The following is a 13,474-nucleotide window of genomic DNA, read 5'->3' as shown; positions in this document are numbered from 1 at the left end:
ATACTATTCAGTATGCACTTTGTGGATGCAACTTCTACTTGCTTCATCAGATATCCTTTATTATATTTTTTTCCTTTTAACATGTTTTGGGATGCTGAGTATTTTTTTTGTGCTTAATTTAGAAATCTTCATTAACATGTCTTAAAAATATATTCAATAAAACAGATAATTATGGCTGACAAAAATTTGAAACAAAAGTATTTGTTCTTCTCCACAGGCATTTCTAGTTCTGTCTTATTTAATTTTTTTAACCGAATTTCAATGACAATTTTATTTCATATTTTTGATATCTTTCAATATTGTAAATGCCTTTCCTTGCTATTTATTGAAATGAGAACAAAACAGATCTATTGTTGCTTGAGATTAGATATTGATAATGTTATCATATTACATAAGTTTTTTATACTTCTTTATATAGGTTAGCAGAGTTCTATGATGCTGTTTTTCCTGAAATCTCTCAAGCACTGAAGATGAGAATGTTTGAAAACAAGGAGTAAGTTTTAGACAAAGGAAATATTTTTCTTTATTACCAATACATCCAGATTCAACCAAAGAATGGAAACTGTAAACCAACTAATTTATGTGAACGAATTATCTTGGAAGCTTTCATGAGTTGAAAATATTGAGAATAGAAATTGCTGCTAATATCTCAAAACATGTTTCTTCTCTATTAACACCATAACTGATAAATCATGAAAATTTATCGTCATTTAGTTGACTAGAAAAGTCTAAACATGAAAAAAAGTGTCTGTGAAAATTAGTAGGTTTACATTATTTGTCTGCTTGGACAGATGCATTATGTTTGAATAATTACCTGACTACATTAAAAATAGATTTTAGACTTACGTTCTCTCAACTAATAGCAAATTAAATAAACATTACAAGGTAGTATGAGACCCTTTGTTGCCAATTTAAGAAGAAATTTACACCTAATACCTTTACAACTGAAATTTATATGTTTGATTTTAAGCTGGTGTTTGCTATTTAAGTGAATCAATAAAGGCTTTTATTTCACATAGGATCTTAGTATATTTCTCCCCCTCTTTTAATGCCATATATATTATTTTCACAGCCATCAGAAGTTACTGAAGAGAAAATTAAAGCAAGCCTCTGTTTCCTTTATGAAGGTTGTGAATTCTATTGTCACTCATTGTTTCATACAGCCTGTTTTGGATCAAAGGTATGTTATTGTTAATAGAATAGAGAATGAAAACGAGAAATGTATCAAAGAGACAACAACCTGACCAAAGATCACAGCACAAGACAACCAATTTTTCTGTATCTAAGCCTGGTATCTTTGATAATACTTTCTGCATATATAAGAATATATAATAGAAAAATACATTTTTCAAAGAAAATTGAAACAAACATTGCTATGCTTTTTATTGTATAAGATAGATGGTACAATTCTTGATGATTTTATGAACATCATTGGTGTTTTAATGCCATTTTCAACATGACTATGCTATTTCGTGGCGGTCAGTTTTTATTGGTGGAGGAAGCCGGAGTGCCCTTTGAGAACCACCGGCCTTCGGTAGGAAAACTGACAATCCTAGTCCATTAAGATTGGAGTCAAGTGCACCTGCCCCATGCAAGATTCGAACTTACAACCTCAGTGTTGACTGGCTAGTGATACAGTAGTTCGACTACCTAGACCACTCGGCCACCGAGGCCCCAATATCACCTAAAATGCTATATTTAATCTGAAAAAAAAATCCCAAGGTGTAATCCCCTGAAATATACATGTAACATAAAATGCCACTGGATGTTAAGTAAGCAAAAATCAATCAATAAATGAAATATAAAAGAAAATTCTTGTTAAAACTTCTCTATAAATTTCTTACTTTTCAGAAATCAAAGCTATTTCCTGTTAAGACTATTAATAAAAATTCATTCATGATTATTTGATTTATCCATTTCTTATTTCTCTATCTGTTGTAAAGACACCAGTTAAAACTACAGTTAAAGATGAAATGAATCTATAACAATTTTTTGAGTAACAGAATTATCTCATGTATCATGTGTATGTAAAACTATGTATATTCTTAATATTTATATAGTGCAAAGAATACTGACTGTATAGAAGGATTTATAGAAACTTTTTCTGCCTTACTGGGAGACAGAAGGTTTGTATCACATCGTTTCAAACTTTATCATAAAAATTGCTCCTTTGTAATCTTAAGTACATGTTAACACCATTTATAGTATGGTTTTTTATAATGACTGTAGATAAGACCTCTCTGAATTGAGAGAACTTGGAATAGATTATCTCCTAACAAATTACTCATTGCAATGCAGTGTTCTTTGAAAACAAGAAAACCTTGATGAGATAAAATTCAAGGTTGACTATCATAATCAGTGACATTGTACAGACACATGGTTCCAGTAATTTTAGAGCTAATTTATGTTTAGATTCCTAACCTCCAGAATAACATCCAATCAAAATGAAGTAAAATGTATACAGGTTTAACTCCGCCTATTTATATTGTTTGCAGATGTCAATCTTAATCAATACGTATATTCTCTCTGTTGTCTTGAACCCTAAAAAAAAGTCATAGTAAAGTTGATACATGCTCAAATACAGTACATCATTCAGCTTTTGATTTATTTGATCAAGATACTTTATAGAATAAATATTTTTGCATTCAGTAAAGATTACCAAAGTGTAGGATTATAAAGGAATGTCCCTGCAACTTACATAACAAAGAGGTACAACAATTAAAGCTTAAAAAGAAAAGAATGCTTCAACTTTCTGATGTTCCTGAAAGGTTGTATTTTTTTATGAATCTTTTGTTAAATTTCAGATTTCTTGCTGATTTTGATGGGTGTTACCAAGTACAAGTGTATTTAGATATCATAACACAGTCTACTTGTGATGTGTATCCTATATGATATATTATAAATTGCCAAAGAACAAAGTCAAGTTGTTAATGAAAATGTTATGTTTAATGATTTTGAATATTAAAATGTTTGCAGGATTTGATTGAACTATTTCATTTAAAATGTGTCAATTTATTAACGACAAAAAATTAAGAAATAAAAGAAAATGTATGTTATTGAATATTATTTCACAATGGTTACAAATATGTTGTTCCTTAACTGATACAATAGTGATGAGACAAGGATCCAGTATATTCAAGAAGCTGTTCACTCAGCTTTTGCCACCTATGGTAAGAGAAGAAAACCAACAGGAGGAATGAATAGAGGAGGAAGAACCAGTCCAGATGGATCCCCAGAACCTTTGGTAGCAGCAGGAGGGGCACCTGCAGGGAACCAGAGCACACAAGATGATTATGCTGCATCTTATAGTGTAAGGAATTAGTTAAGAACAAATGCTGAGCTAATATCTTAATTCTGCTGGAACATAAGGTATCAGATTGAAAGAAGACATGTTACCGGTATGCTACCTTACTTTGAATCTGCTCTTCTTCCTAGATGCTGGGGGCCTCAGTGGCCGAGTGGACTAAGTAGTCTAACTACTGTATGACTAGCCTGTCAACACTGAGGTTGTGAGTTTGAATCCTGCAAGTGGGCTCCACTCCAATCTTAATTGACTAGGATTGACAATTTTCTTACCGAAGGGCACTCCAGTCCTCCGTCAATAAAAACTGACTGCCACAAAATAGCACAATAGTGCTGAAAGTGGCGTTAAACAACAATCAATCAATTCTAAATGCTGTGGGATAAGTGCAGATTTTATTAGTCTTTGGTTTCAGAGAATTTTTTTCATCTGATATATAACTGCTTTAAATCCAATAATAGAATCCCTTACACAGTAAAAAAATAACAAATAGAAAATAAGAATCTTGCATGCAAATTTATAGAGAATATCAATTGTCTTTTTCAATATCACATCTGTATCAACCCAAGACATCAATATAATCCCAAGAGCTCTGCTCGAGGGATTATATTGATTTAGGGTTGATACAGTGTATGATATTGAAAAAGCCATATCATATACACTTTATATACCTCAAGTAGATGTTTTTTACATGACATGAGGTAATACATATAAGGGGTTTGATAAAGCCTTTGCAACAGTGACTGATATTGATGATGTGACGTCATACATATTAAAGGTGTAATGAAGCCTTTGCAACCGTGACTGATAAAGATATCATCACAGATGGCTGATACAGCACGACTGAAGTTGACCATATTACACATACAATTTATCTGTATTTACTACTAAGTACAGAATAAATAATATAACAAAATGATCCTATTACACATTATCACACCGCGGGTAAATAATCACGTTGTGATTGGTTTAACGCCGTCACGTGGTGACCCCCTATGGATCCGTAGGGGGTTAGTAAATTCCATAGTGGGTTCATGACGTCACGTCTACTGTCAATGGTGACGTCATCTATTGATGTTTTTGTATTTCATTGTTTATTTTTCTACAAAACGCTGCAGAAAAAGTATCGCGTGCGATAAATTCGTTATACGGTTAACTACTGACCCCCTACGGACCATAGAGGGTGAATAAAATCCATAGGAGATTCGGCCTCCGGCCTCACCCCCTATGGATTTTACTAACCCTCTATGGATCCGTACGGGGTCAGTAGCGAACCATATAACTTATAGTAGTCACATCATCTCATTGATGTATTTATTCTTACTATCTTTACATGGTCATCATTTTGAAGTGTATTATTTCATTTGAAATCTGGTGGATAGTTGTCTCATTGGCAATCATACCAAATCTTATTTTTATATATGAACCCAAAGGGCTTTATCGCTAAAATTAGGAAATCAACTTGATTGAAAAAAAAAAAAAAAATTCTCCCAATTTCTTTATAATTTCTATCCTCATAGACTGATTTTTATATATTTTTACCTGTTGTAGGAATATGAAGGAGCCTGTAGTGAGCCAAGGAAGACGGGAGTAGAACTGGAATCTTTAGTTTCTTCAGTTAAAGATTTGTTACCAGATCTTGGAGAGGGTTTTATAGAGGTATAGCACAAATGTATACCTGTAGATGTTAGTTTGACTTGCTTTTGTAGGTCATATTTTTATTTCAAAAGCTAATTTTGTAACATGATTCATATGTAAAATTGTACATTTTGATTTATTGCTGAATGTCATGAATGTTGTTTTTGTGATTATTTCTTGTACACTACATTTTGATTCATACACAATTAATTATCAAAATTTTCTGAAAATAAGCCATTAATAAGACACACTTAGTCTATTTAAACTTTAAATGGTTTTGTTCAAAGCCTATGAAAACTTTGAAAATGGTAAAAACTCAAAACTATATTTTGCTGCACTAAAATGAAGAATTTTACCAATTTTTTTCATTTTTGCCTATTATCTTGAAAATGATAAAAGACAGACATAAACTTTATGTAGCAAAAATGATCAACTAGACAAGATCTATAAATAAGTCAATATGGCAGAAATTGTCAGTTGGTTCCTTATTAGAGTAATTGTCCTTAAATGACAATTTTGACTGTTATTTTGTGTATTTATAAAAAAGAAGATGTGGTATGATTGCCAATGAGACAACTCTCCACAAGAGACCAAATGACACAGAAATTAACAACTATAGGTCACCATACGGCCTTCAACAATGAGCAAAGCCCATACCGCACAGTCAGCTATAAAAGGCCCCGAAATGACAATGTAAAACAATTCAAACGAGAAAACTAACGGCCTTATTTATGTACAAAAAATGAACGAAAAACAAATATGTAACACATAAACAAACGACAACCACTGAATTACAGGCTCCTGACTTGGGACGGGCACATACATACAGAATGTGGCGGGGTTAAACATGTTAGCAGGATCCCAACTATTATCTATTATCTTGAAAACTGAAATATATTGATAGAAAAATTTAACTAGCAAATCTGATCAGTAAGTCAAGATCTAAATAGAAGCCAATTGTGTAAATCGTCAGTTGACTACTTTTAGTAATTATTGCTCTTGAATGATGATTTTTTTTCCATTTTTTTCGTTTTTGGCTATTATGTTCAAACTATAATAGATAAATAAACTGTGTTACTACTGTTTTTTTATAACAAAAGATTGAGTGAAAAATGTTGAAGTAAACTTGAAATTTATCAAATTTTAGTTGTGTTTTGAGGAGATGGGATACAGCATGGAGAAAGTAATTAATGCTGTGTTGGAAGAAAGATTACCACCATCTTTACAAGATATTGATAGAAATCTTCCCAGGTAGGTCCATTAAAACCAGTCACTGTATCTTTTTATACGGCCGCAAAAAAATTATTGTGGTCGTATATTGGTATGACGTTGGCGTCGTCGTCGTCGTTGTCCGGCGTCGTCATCGTCCGAAGACACATTAGTTTTCGCACTCTAACTTTAGTTTAAGTGAATGGATCTCAATGAAATTTTACCATAAGGTTCAATACCACAAAAGGAAGGTGGGGATTGATTTTGGGAGTTATGGTACCAACAGTTAAGGAATTAGGGGCCAAAAAGGGGCCAAAAATAAGCATTTTTGTAACTTCCAGACATAACTTGTGTGTAAGTGTATGGATCTCTCTGACATTGTACCACAAGGTTCCATATCACAAAGGGAATGCTGGGATTGATTTTGGGGGTAATTCCCTCAAAAATTTAGGAATTAGGGGCCATAAAAGGGCAAAAATACAAGCATTTTTCTAGTTTCAGGACAATAACTTGTGTGTAAGTGTATGGATCTTTATGAAATTGTACTGCAAGGTTCCATATCACAAAGGGAAAGCTGGGTTTGAGTTTGGGGGTAATTGCCCAAAATGTTTAGGAATTTGGGGCCAAAAAGGGGCCAAAAAACAAGCATTTTTCTAGTTTCCAGACAATTACTTGTGTTCAAGTGTATGGATCTCTCTGAAATTGTACTGCAAGGTACCATACCACAAAGGGAAGGCTGGGATTGAGTTTGGGGGGTGATGAATCATAAGGGGGTTCAAAAAATTTGGGGGGGGGGGATTTTTTTTTCCTTTTTTTTCTTTTAAAATTTTCCATTTTAAATTGGTTATTTCTGATTTATATATAATAATGATATGGTTTGAATAGGTAAATTAAAATTTTTTTAAGTTCTTTGACCACTTTCATTCTGTGTCAGAAACCTATGCTGTGTCAAATATTTAATTACAATCCAAATTCAGTGCTGTATCAAGCTTAAATGTTGTGTCCATACTTGCCCCAAATGTTCAGGGTACCTCTGCGGTCGTATCAAGCTGCGACCCAGCGAAGCATTTTATTTTAGATTGACAGCTGCTAATTATAAGTTGAATAAATCTGTTGGAATTAAAAAATAAAATGTGGTACACTGTCACCTTTATTTTAAACCCAACGTTTTATAATTTTGGACCAAGGCAGAAGAGACTGTTCCAACCATGAGCCCAGATGTTTTATATTTTACAGGATCAAATCAGAAGAGGCTGTTCACACCAAAAGGTCCCATGTTTTATGTTTTACAGGCCAAGCCAAAAGAGACTGTTCAGACCAAGAGACACAATGTTTTATATATTATAGGCCAAGCCAAAAAAGACTGCTCGGACCAAGAGACACAGTGTTTTATATATTACAGGACCAGGCCAGAAGAGACTGTTCTGACCAAGAGACCCAATGGTATATATTTTACAGGACCAAACCAGAAGAGACTGTTCTGACCATGAGCCCAGATGTTTAATATTTTACAGGATCTAACCAAAAGAGACTGTTCTGACCATGAGCCCAGATGTTTTATATTTTACAGGATCAAACCAGAAGAGACTGTTCTGACCATGAACCCATGTGTTTTAAATTTTACAGGATCAAACCAGAAGAGACTGTTCTGACCAAGAGACCCAATGTTTTATATTTTACAGGATCAAACCAGAAGAGACTGTTCTGACCATGAGCCCAGATGTTTTATATTTTACAGGACCAAACCAGAAGAGACTGTTCTGACCATAAGCCCAGATGTTTTATATTTTACAGGATCAAACCAGAAGAGACTGTTCTGACCATGAGCCCAGATGTTTTATATTTTACAGGACCAAACCAGAAGAGACTGTTCTGACCATGAGCCCAGATGTTTTATATTTTACAGGATCAAACCAGAAGAGACTGTTCTGACCATGAGCCCAGATGTTTTATATTTTACAGGACCAAACCAGAAGAGACTGTTCTGACCATGAGCCCAGATGTTTTATATTTTACAGGACCAAACCAGAAGAGACTGTTCTGACCATAAGCCCAGATGTTTTATATTTTACAGGATCAAACCAGAAGAGACTGTTCTGACCAAGAGACCCAAAGTTTTATATTTTACAGGACCAAGCCAGAAGAGACTGTTCTTACCAAGAGTCCCAATGTTTGATATTTTACAGGACCAAGCCAGAAGAGACTGTTCTGACCAAGAGACACAATGTTTTTGATGATGATGAATTTGATGTATTCAGAAAAGATGATATTGATACAAGTAAAATACATAAAGGAAAAAGGTTAGTTGTCTACAAGAACTATCCAGGATGTCTTTCAACATTGGCACCTTTTTTTCTTTCAAGAACTATAAAAAAAACAAGGATTTCATAAAATTTTCAAAAAATGGCTTTTAAACTATGTTTTATAAAATTATATAGAGAAAGAAGGGGTTAAGAGGCAAAATGTTTTATAGCACCACATTGATAAAACCAGAGGATTCTGAATATCTGACAAAAAGTCAAAAACAAGACAAGTGAACTTCCTTAAAGTTACCTTTAAGATGGTAATTCAGAGAAGATGTTTCTGTTCATTCTGAAGCATCTTTTAATCTGTAATACTAGCAGTTTTCAGTTTATTTTGACAACCTTAGTTTTTGCAAGTGAGCAGTTCTGCTGGCTCTTGAAATCAAAATTGCTATTGCAGTAAATGAAACCATACAGGATAAAGTAGGGAATAAACATTTTGAAAATTGACTACATCCATTTATAGATGTTTGTTTTATTTTTACTTTGAATAAACATTTTTACAAGATTAGTGTTTGAAATGACAATTTAATAAGAACAGAAAAAAGATTTGATGCTGAAGCAAACATATTGCAGAACAACCATATTTTATACAAATTTACAGTAGCAAATCAGACAAGGTAGACCTGGATATTAAACCATCAGAAAACATGAAGCAGCAACTGAATGAGATGTATGGGTACCAGTTAGAGGAAGTAAACAGGGATGAGAATGAGATGTATGATGATGAGTACGATGATACATATGATACTAATAATGTTGGAGCATTTGATGCTGACTCTGCCGATGAACTCACCGCTAGAAGGTTGGTTTATGTATATCTTTTTGTGGGATGACAGAGTTAGTTATTATACCTCAGTGTGTATTTTCTTTATAAAATTTATAGACGAATAAATTTACTATTTTTACAAAATTGTCTGAAAAAGACTTTATACTGGTTGATAGTTTCTAAAACTATTTACTGGACGCAAAATATTTTATGTAAAAAGACTTTACCCGTTAATAATTTCAAAAACTGTATATGAACAATTTACTGGAAGCAAACATTTTCCAGTATTTTTTCCTCATAGCCAGTAAAATTTTCTATAAAAAAACTATTCTGACACTGTGTATGAACTATTTACTGGAAGTAAACATATTCCAGTACATTCTGTACATACCTGCCAACCTCTGAAACCTTCAAAGAGGGAGATCTCCCTCTCAGCTATGACAGCTGAGGGGGAGATTTTGCGCGATCGACATTTTCAAGTGAAATATATGACTTGTTTATTTATTCATCTACGAAACACATATAAAAGAGGGACGAAAGATACCAGAGGGACATTCAAACTCATAGATCGAAAACAAACTGACAACGCCATGGCCAAAAATAAAAAGACAAACAGACAAACAACAGTACAGATGACACAACATAGAAAACTAAAGACTAAGCAACACTAACCCCACCAAAAACTGGGGGTGATCTCAGGTGCTCCGGAAGGGTAAGCAGATCCTGCTCCACATGTGGCACCCGTCGTGTTGCTTATGTTATTACAAATCCGGTAAATAGTCTAATTCGGTAGGTCACATTCGTGAAAAGTGAAGGATATTGTAGTTACGACATAAGGAACATATCCGATATCATCTGTGAAACGGTTATTCCATAACGGTCAACCAACTCGTGATGGCGTCCGTAAAATTTATGAAGGGATGATTTCAACTTCACCATTTGGAACTCTTGGTTTAATAGCTTCCTTGTGAGCAGCAATCCTCTATCAAGGAAATCATGATAGGAAATACAAGCCCGGGAATATCGTATCAATTGGGAGATATATACTCCGTATGCAGGCGCTGCTGGAATGTTGCTACATAGAAATGGAAAGTTCACAATTGGGAAGCTGAAATCATCTCTTTTGTCGTAAAGTTTTGTTTTCAACCAACCCTCATTGTCAATTTCTAGATATAAGTCAAGATATGAGGCAGACTTAACTGTATCTGTCGTATCCTTTATCTCTAGTTCGATGGGATAGATTCGTTCAACATAGTCACCAAATTTTGTATTATATAGTGAGAGAACATCATCTATATAAGAGTTAATAGATATACTTTGTTTCTTTAAATATGGTTATATCCTACAGAAGGTGTGTTGTTTGTTTCTTTCCTATTTCATCATCTTTGACATTTGTATCCCATCAGGACAACTTTTCACCCCAGATACCTCTGTTATAAGAGAGCAATCATGAAGTCATAGATGGTGCATTATGTGTGTGCACACATATATTTCACTAAATTTGGTTCAATACATATCTTATAAATTTCAATATAAACATTGAATAGAAGTATAGATCTTTTAAGTGATTTTTAAAATATAATTATTTTTTTTGTCTTAAGGCATACAAAATCTTTTAATTGCCATCCTTTTATGATTCTTGGTTTAATTTGTATTTAGTTTATATTGTTTTATCAATTCACATTATTTTAAGAAGGGTAACTTAAAACAGGATTAAACAGGGGAAGTAACCCGAAATTTCTTTGAAGTGTTTTTAATTACACAAAGCTTGAAGCAAAAGTTGTTAATGATCGTTAATTAGTACAATTTTGACACCCAAGCTGTCAAGTGAAGCCATTTAATTTCACATGGTCTGTGATTTACAGGTAAAAACAACCCTCATCAGTGACACAAAAATGTAATTAATGTTGACTTGTCATTCAAGGTTAAACTATCCAAAAGCGGGAGATTCTATACTCCCGTGCGGGAGGGTACCGGCAAGCGGGAGATTTCCTGAATTTCGCCATTTGAGCGGGAGTCTCCCGCTCAAAACGGGAGGGTTGGCAGGTATGGTTCTGTATTATTAAACTTTTATTTACTGGCTATTCAGAAAATAGCAAGTTTATTGCCCCACTCGACACCAACTATTTTCCCATGCTTCATGTCAGGAAAAAGTTACATGTATCTCGGGGAAAATAAACTTGATAATGTCCTCATAGCCAGTGAATAAGTGTATAATATTTTATGCTTTGATGTACATGCATGGGTACATTGACTCTTTTACTAGTTGTTACTTTCTGTTTCTTTTTTTTTACAACCAGAAAACCTCAAATGTAAGTTATCAGCAGGGTCACTTAATTTTTAGTTATATAATTTTGAATCTTGCTTTTTTAAAACTTGATTTTGAAAACCTTATATTCTTGTCAGTTGTTTTATACATTTTGTAATTGATAAGTTTGATTGATGTTACTATTTCAGACCTTTTACAATACCTAGAATACTTGGAGGCAAAAGGGAAGATGATGGCAACAGTAATTCTGAGTCGGATTCAGAGGTAAATAAAAAGCAAATATATATTGTCTCTTCTAATTGTTTTTTTTTAAAGATTATTTATCAAACAGGTTGTGATCCGTCCATCCTTCAGTAATGCTTCAATCTATTGGTTTGATATTTGGTGATAACTATATAGTCATATAAGAAGTTGCAGATTGAGTTTAAGTTTTGTGTCAGTTGAGCATTTTTTGCAGAAGTTGTGACCCTTGAAAATCTTAGTTTTCTGCTCTTTTTAGCTCACCTGACCTGAAAGGTCAAGTGAGCTTTTCTCATCACTTTGCGTCCGTCGTCCGTCGTCCGTAAACTTTTACAAAAATCTTCTCCTCTGAAGCTACTGGGCCAAATGCACCCAAACTTAAACACAATCATCATTCAAGTATCTAGTTTAAAAAATGTGTCCGGTGACCCGGCGAACCAACCAAGATGGCCGCCATGGCTAAAAATAGAACATAGTGGTAAAATGTAGATTTTGGCTTATATCTCTGAAACCAAAGCATTTAGAGCAAATCTGACAAAGGGTAAAATTGTTTATCAGGTCAAGATCTATCTGCCCTGAAATTTTCAGATGAATCTGACAACCCGTTGTTGGGTTGCTGCCCCTGAATTGGTAATTTTAAGGAAATTTTGCTGTTTTTATACGACCGCAAAAAAATTTTTGTGGTCGTATATTGGTATGACGTTGGCGTCGGCGTCGTCGTCGTTGTCCGGCATCGTCCGAAGACACATTGGTTTTCGCACTCTAACTTTAGTTTAAGTGAATGGATCTCTATGAAATTTTACCACAAGGTTCAATACCACAAAAGGAAGGTTGGGATTGATTTTGGGGGTTATGGTACCAACAGTAAAGGAATTAGGGGCCAAAAAGGGGCCAAAAATAAGCATTTTTGTAACTTCCAGACATAACTTGTGTGTTAGTGTATGGATCTCTCTGACATTGTACCACAAGGTTCCATATCACAAAAGGAATGCTGGGATTGATTTTGGGGGTAATTGCCTCAAAATTTTAGGAATTAGGGGCCAAAAAAGGGGCAAAAAACAAGCATTTTTCTAGTTTCGTGACAATAACTTGTGTGTAAGTGTATGGATCTTTCTGAAATTGTACTACAAGGTTCCATATCACAAAGGGAAAGCTGGAATTGAGTTTGGGGGTAATTGCCGAAACGTTTAGGAATTGGGGGCCAAAAAGGGGCCAAAAATAAGCATTTTTCTAGTTTCCAGACAATAACTTGTGTTCAAGTGTATGGATCTCTCTGAAATTATACTGCAAGGTACCATACCACAAAGGGAAGGCTGGGATTGATGATGGGGGTAATTGCCTCAATATTTTAGGAATTAGGGGCCAAAAAGGGGCAAAAAACAAGCATTTTTCTAGTTTCAGGACAATAACTTGTGTGTAAGTGTATGAATCTTTCTGAAATTGTACTACAAGGTTCCATATCTCAAAGGGCAAGCTGGGTTTGAGTTTGGGGGTAATTGCCCTAAACGTTTAGGAATTTGGGGCCAAAAAGGGGCCAAAAAACACATTTTTCTAGTTTCCAGACAATAACTTGTGTTCAAGTGTATGGATCTCTCTGAAATTGTACTGCAAGGTACCATACCACAAAGGGAAGGCTGGGATTGAGTTTGGGGGTGATGAATCATAAGGGGGTTCAAAAAATTTGGGGGGGGATTTTTTTTTTTTTCCTTTTTTTTCTTTTTTTCCTTTTTTTTTCTTTTAAAATT

General features: G+C 34.2%; 1 protein-coding gene across 1 annotated transcript in view; it reads left to right on the top strand.

The window, feature by feature from the left end:
* LOC127700228 (activating signal cointegrator 1 complex subunit 2-like) overlaps nucleotides 1-13,474 on the top strand; it is a 47,346-nt gene that overhangs the window by 19,516 nt on the left and 14,356 nt on the right. The window contains exons 7-16 of the mRNA XM_052203651.1: nucleotides 419-493; nucleotides 1,073-1,180; nucleotides 2,061-2,126; nucleotides 2,805-2,879; nucleotides 3,112-3,310; nucleotides 4,853-4,960; nucleotides 6,087-6,190; nucleotides 8,335-8,448; nucleotides 9,056-9,256; nucleotides 11,678-11,753. Coding sequence (XP_052059611.1) covers nucleotides 419-493; nucleotides 1,073-1,180; nucleotides 2,061-2,126; nucleotides 2,805-2,879; nucleotides 3,112-3,310; nucleotides 4,853-4,960; nucleotides 6,087-6,190; nucleotides 8,335-8,448; nucleotides 9,056-9,256; nucleotides 11,678-11,753 — 1,126 coding nt within the window. The remainder of the gene's footprint in view (nucleotides 1-418; nucleotides 494-1,072; nucleotides 1,181-2,060; nucleotides 2,127-2,804; nucleotides 2,880-3,111; nucleotides 3,311-4,852; nucleotides 4,961-6,086; nucleotides 6,191-8,334; nucleotides 8,449-9,055; nucleotides 9,257-11,677; nucleotides 11,754-13,474) is intronic.

This window comes from Mytilus californianus, unplaced genomic scaffold (genome assembly GCF_021869535.1).
Source record: "Mytilus californianus isolate M0D057914Y unplaced genomic scaffold, xbMytCali1.0.p SCAF_5, whole genome shotgun sequence".
NCBI classification, from domain to species: Eukaryota; Metazoa; Mollusca; class Bivalvia; order Mytilida; family Mytilidae; genus Mytilus; species Mytilus californianus.
Note: the sequence above shows the minus strand (reverse complement) of the source record. Positions and strands in the feature narration are given on the sequence as shown.